Source organism: Rattus rattus, chromosome 3 (genome assembly GCF_011064425.1).
Source record: "Rattus rattus isolate New Zealand chromosome 3, Rrattus_CSIRO_v1, whole genome shotgun sequence".
NCBI lineage: Eukaryota > Metazoa > Chordata > Mammalia > Rodentia > Muridae > Rattus > Rattus rattus.
Window position 1 is genome coordinate 122287717 of NC_046156.1, and position 6000 is coordinate 122293716.

A 6000-nucleotide genomic window follows, 5' to 3' on the forward strand; every position below is an offset into this window, starting at 1 on the left:
TGAAATTCTCCTTCCTGAGCACTCATCTCAACTGGTTAAATACTGAGCAAATTCCCAATAGAAAGCCCGTTCTTAACCTCTTACAAGTTCCACACCCTTTCTGGGTCACCTACAATGTTTCTCCATGACTTTTAGCTGACCTACTTACTAGATCAGTACCAATGTCCCATACACTCTGAAGTCAGGCCACTCACTTGCTGTATGGGAGAGCGCAGCAAACCTGACCCTGCACTGGTGTCTCAGCACTCAACAGTCTACAGTTCCCTGCACTGATACAAAGCACACCCAGTATGCTGACAGTAGGCTACTGTGTCCAACCTGTCTGCAAAGTGGCTCATGTTGATTACTGCTTCCCACCTGTGTTTCTACACTATTGACGTATGAGAGGCAGAAGTGGTCCGATGTGACCAGCCCTCAAAGCCTTACAGAGTCTCTGCTAAGCTCCTAGGTAGACAATACATGCATTGTTACACTGTGCAGAGTAAGGCAGGAGCACACTCTATGCATCCACAGTGAAAGACTTGGGTCTCCTCTGGATTTCATCCCCTCTCCCTTTTCCTTGGATGCCCTCTGTGTCTTTTCAGTGTGGTAGCATGAGTCCTCCTATGAATAGCTCCTATGAGTACCTCAGAGTTTTCTCCAGAGACAATAACATTTCTGCCTGCCTCCCTTTTTAATTCTTATCTTTTTTTTCGGAGTGAGGATTACCATTGATTCATCACCTCAACCAAAATTCTAGGAAACCTTAATTCTCCTCTCCTTTCTGCCCCCTTAATCTCCTAGTACCACCTGTCGCCTAGATATTCAAAAGTCGCTTCAGGACTCTGTTCTCAGTGGTTTAGTTTAAACCCTCCTCAGTTCCATTCTCCTCTTTGATAACTGTCCTGTCTCCAGCAGACCCTACAGACTGTCAGTGAGTCTTTCAGAATGGCAAAGATAAGCGCACACACTACGCCTTACTTAATTTAACTTCCCTAGGCCAGCTTTCAGGGACTATTTTAGCATGCTCCAAGAAGACAGCACTCTCTGCCTACCTTTCCTGCAAGCAACCGAACATGCACAATGCTGCAGCCACATCTGTGAAGCAGTTCAAACATATCCTTCTCAACTCCCATCTCATCACACTAGCTGCTGCTTTTCAGCTTTTCTCAGCCTTGTTGGACAGTTGAATTCCTATCCCATGGCTCAAGACTCAGCAGCTACCTCCTTTACAAACTCTCTGATCCCACTGTTTGCTGACCACATGCACATAGCTTTTAACCTTGTACACAGCATGCAGTTTTCTGTACATACACCAAACTCTGACTGAGTTTAAAGGAAAAGAACATTTCTTATACATTTCTGTACTCTATCTAAAATATTACTTTATCAAATTAAAACAAACAAACAAATACTTGTTATTCATCTTCTGAGACTTGTTGCTGTCTATAGCCAATTCCTACCCATGCCATTCTTGAGCGGTGAGATGGCTTCCATGCTCTCCCTGGGCACGCGGAGGGCATTGGTGTCTATGTAGTAGGTGGGCCCGCCCTGCTTGCCTTTGTCACCATCGATCTCCATCATCGTGCTTCCATCATCTCTCTCCAGCACCACCCCGATAGCCGTGGGGAAATCAACCTGGGATGTTAAAACATGATGGGAAGGATCATCTGCTCTCACAAGGGACTGTTTCTAGTGTCTACTGTCATTTTTGCTTTGAGTTTCTGTTTATACTTAATTTTGCACAGGTGACTCTTGCCTGCCCAAGTAATTCTTATCACTGTTCTTACCTTAGGGCAGTCCTCACCAGCATAACCAGCCCTCACTGTATATGATCCAATGTCAAAAACAAGAGCGCCAACTTCATCTGAAGAGATTAAAAGAGAATTACAGAAGTGATTAAAAGAGAACTACAGATGTCTTTAATCCCAGTAAGGGAGACAGAGGCAGACAGATCTATGAGTTCCAGGCCAGAATGGTCTACAGAGCTAATTCTGGAACTACAAAGAGAAACTCTTGTCTCAACAAAGTAAAGAACATATTTTATGTATATAAAATGAGAATATTTAAAACTTTGTAAAACTCCATTACATAACACATAATTAGCTAGAATCTAGTTTTTACGATTGTTGTTTTGATATAATCAACCTCTATGTGATCTTACTTGTCGCAAAGTTCCTGTCTCTGACTCTTAAGTCGGATTAAAAGTATGCACCACAATGTCTGGCTTGAACCTAGTATTAAATATACCTTCAAGATTTATTTAATTAAAATATGGTGAGTCATACACTGTTCATCAGCGGAGGTTTAGTCAGGAAAGATATGGTACACTGACAGCAGGTAGTAGTTCCTTACTAAAGGGACTAGTTATAAACATCTATCATCCAGGTACAGAAGGACGAACAAAGGGACATGTCCTCATAATCCTTGAACTGAGAAAACAAGAAACTGCTAACAGAACCTAGGATTTTTGTGGGGATGGCTGTTGGGAGCTGTGGTAACAGCTGAAATGAGGCAGAGAGCTAGAACTGCCTATCAGGGAGGAAGGACCAAGCTCACAGCCTCCAGCCTTCAGGAAACTATAAGCCAGCATCCAAATTGGGACATCAGAGCTTAGAATGTAATTTATACAGGCCAAGTAAAAAGCATTTAATGAAGGTACTATTTAAGTCACACATTCCAGACATTAGGGGATAGTTTAGTGATGAGAAAAAAAAGCTGGCAATTTTTTCCAGTCTAATTCAGAGAAAAGCCTCCATTTATATTTTCCAAGTACTTTACCCCAAACAGCAGGCCTCCTAGGATAAAGTGCTAGTTTGTCAATGAGTCCCCTCCCAAAAAATTTAAAACACTAATCCTACTTACCTACATTACTCAACCTTAAGAAAAGTTCTATTCTCTAGTTAAAGCTACAAATCACCATAGCCACTCTATGCAGTTTAGTGCTAGCTACAAAGAGGCACCCAAAGAGAAACACAGAGTTATTTAGTTTAGACATACCCAGTTTAGAGAAATTCATATTTTAAAAGGAGATGCATGTGCAACTGTTTGAATGAAAATGTCTCCTAGACTCTGATATCTAAACATCTGGGCCCCAGTTTAGTGCAATTTGTGGAGATTTAGAAGATGAGGGCCTTGATGTAGGAAGCTCTCACTGGGGACAGGCTTTGAGTTTAAAGCCCCCACCATTTTCAGTTTGCTCTCAGCTTCATGCTTGAGGTTGGATATGTGAGCCTAGACTCCTGCTCCTGCCACCATGCCTGCTGCTAGCTGCCATGCCTCCCTCATACTGGACTCTTATCCCTCTGGAATCATAAGCTAAAGTAAACTCTTCCTTCTAGAAGTTGCCTTGGTCATTTTTGTTTTGTTTTTTAATCACGGCAACAGACAAGGGACAAATACACTATGTGAAATGTGTAATTTACTAACTCTTTGCCCCAGTTTAGTCAGTAAAGAGTATTTAATACTTATCTCATTGGATACTATGACTAAATGTCTTCAATATTTTAATGTATACTTAAAATAGTGCTGATAAGTAATAAGCCCGATAAATATTAGCTAATTGTAGTAGTTACTCTTGTCACACTTCTTGCTAGAGAAATGACTACAGTTCCTAGAGAAACTGCTACAGTTCGTTCTTACAAAACAGTACACAGCAGTTAAAATGTGTGGGCACAGATCTACTGACTCGATACATTTATAAATTTATAGTGTGAGGATACTATTTAACTCATTAGGGGTGCATGTTACAGGTACACGGCCGAGAAAGGAATGCCTCTGCCTCAATCCAGAAGCTATTTGCTCCCAATTTGCAAAGAAAGTCTTTTAACTTTGAGCTGGTTGTTTAACTCTTCCCAATGCTTTCTTCTTCGTTAATGTGCAGGACAGCAGCACCATCTCCTGTCGGCATCCACCCTACCGAGGAGTCTTGTAACTAGTTAACTACTTTTAAAATAAAACAAAACCAGTGCTTGAAAGCCTTGATTTCGTTATCGCCAATTTATAAAAAGACTCCTGGCCAGTTGGCCAGGGGAACAGCAGCCTGTACCTCAACGCTCCGCTCATCTAAGGACCAGGCACACCTGGAACGATGTCCAGTCGGAAGCCGCAACACCGGGCGCGACTCAGAACCAGTGCCCACCCGGAGGGCCCGGAACCTCCGCGAGCTTCCCGGGACTAACCCGCGGCGGAACCGGTACAGCGAGGGACCCGGAGTGCCAGGTGACTGCCAACAGAGTCCAGCCGGTCCTGGAGCTCCAGGTGTAAGACACGCCAAGGCCCTTCCTTGAGGCCATCTCGGAACCAGCAACAGTACAAGCCGGAAACCTACTGAGCGCGGGCCCTGGGTCCGAAGAGAAGGAGAGGCCATGGCCCAAACGGGGACCGGAAGCACCGGCCAAAGACCGGAAGGGCCCGCCGAGGACCGGAGGGAAACGGAAGAGACCAGGGACCGGGCCGGTCGTTCCGGCCCGCACGCCCCGAGGCGCCGCTGCGCTCACTCACCTCCGCCGTACACGCCGCCGCTCATGGCTACTGTTGGGCGGGGACTGGCCGAAGACTACTGGGCGAAAGATAACAGCGGCGCGACTCGACTCCCCAAGAATGCCGACCCCGTAAGCCTGCAACTTCCAACGCCGCCCCCTCCGGCAACAAAGCAGCGGCCGCACGCCCGCTGCACAGCCACTCTTGCTGGTTTCTCTTGTCAGCCAATGACAAGAGGCCCGGCTTAGTCTTTAGCCAATCAGAATGTGGTGCTGCTGTATCCCTGCGCGGTTTAGCCGTCTTGACCAATGGAAGGCAGCCATGGGGGCGGAGAGAGGGAGAAGCGACGGAAGAAGGGAAGGTGTTGGGGAACGGGCAGGAGGGGGCGGAGCTTCGCGGGCGGGTGAGAAGTGGGTGGGGCTTCTAACGCAGACGGGATTGTGGGTGGAGCTGCTTCGCCAGAGGGTGCGAACTGTGCTTCGCGCGCAAATAGAGTGGGAGGAGATTTTTAGGTGGGCGGGCGAGTGGGAGGAGCTTTGTGCGGGAGTGGACCGGGTTTCGAAAGTGAGTTAATTAGGTACTGGGAAGGGGCTTGCCTTGGGCCATCAACCGCTCTTGCTTCTGAAGTGTGGCCGCTCCCCGGGAGCCGTGGGAACTTAGGCAGAGAAAGGCGAGTATCTGCAAGAAATCTGGAATTTGAGTTAGTTACCTCGAAGAGATTCCTGGTCTGGGATTGTGATGGATTTGGATTTTTCTTTTTTTTTTTTCCGGAGCTGGGGATCGAACCCAGGGCCTTGCGGTTGCTAGGCAAGCACTGGATTTTTTTTTTTTTAAGCAGAAAAAACTTCAACTAACATTTATACTTGAAAAAGAAATGTGTACTACACTTTGAAGTAATCGGCAAATCAGATATAATAATCAGATTCATCATTTTTTAAAATGGCTATTATAATAAGAGATCATATGTTTTCCCAGCTAGATTCAGATAGCATTTAAAAATCATTACTTTGGTTTCTTTCATTTCTGTGAAAATCATTCACCAAGCAAGTGGAGCACCATTCAGAGAAACACCCTTTTGTAAATATATCCCCAATCTGTGTCTACTGTTCTTAGACTACGTTTCTATCAGTGTCCAGAACACTGTCCCCAAAACAATAAGTGCAACAATTTGTCCCTCTGCTTCTCTGGGCTTTAGTTAGCTTGATCTACATAACAAAAGGTCCAAAACTCAAGTATAATGTATCTCTCTCTGTAACTGGTAGCAGTGCTTAAATTGAAGTGTCTAGTGCAAGCGTTACTAGTAACCTTAGGAGAGTTGAATAAAATTTCATCCATTTCCATGCCATTGAGGTAGCAGAAATTGACCTGTCATAGGGTCAGGAATAAGGCAAGTAAGAAAACGCTTTCCTGTTCACTTGACACTATGTGCTTTGAGCTCACAAGATGGTTCAGGTTTGGGTTTTTTGAGACAAGGTCTCATGGTATAGGCCAGGCTAGTCTCCAAGCTGTAATCCTCCTGCCTCTGCCTCCTGAGTACTG

The 6000-nt window shown here is 45.2% G+C and overlaps 1 protein-coding gene across 2 annotated transcripts in view; it reads right to left on the reverse strand.

Moving 5' to 3' along the window:
- The window catches only part of Actl6a (actin like 6A), a 17393-nt gene extending 12548 nt beyond the window's left edge, over positions 1–4845 (reverse strand). Inside the window, exons 1-3 of one of the 2 annotated variants that reach the window (XM_032898537.1) lie at positions 4483–4845; positions 1770–1846; positions 1443–1617 (exon numbers count right to left, since the gene is read on the reverse strand). In XM_032898537.1, the coding sequence (XP_032754428.1) occupies positions 1443–1617; positions 1770–1846; positions 4483–4507 (277 nt within the window). In that variant the 5' untranslated portion in view covers positions 4508–4845. Of the gene's footprint in view, positions 1–1442; positions 1618–1769; positions 1847–4027; positions 4151–4482 lie in introns of those variants that run through there. The other variant, XM_032898538.1, reaches the window with a different exon arrangement.
- Positions 4846–6000: the final 1155 nt, after the last annotated feature.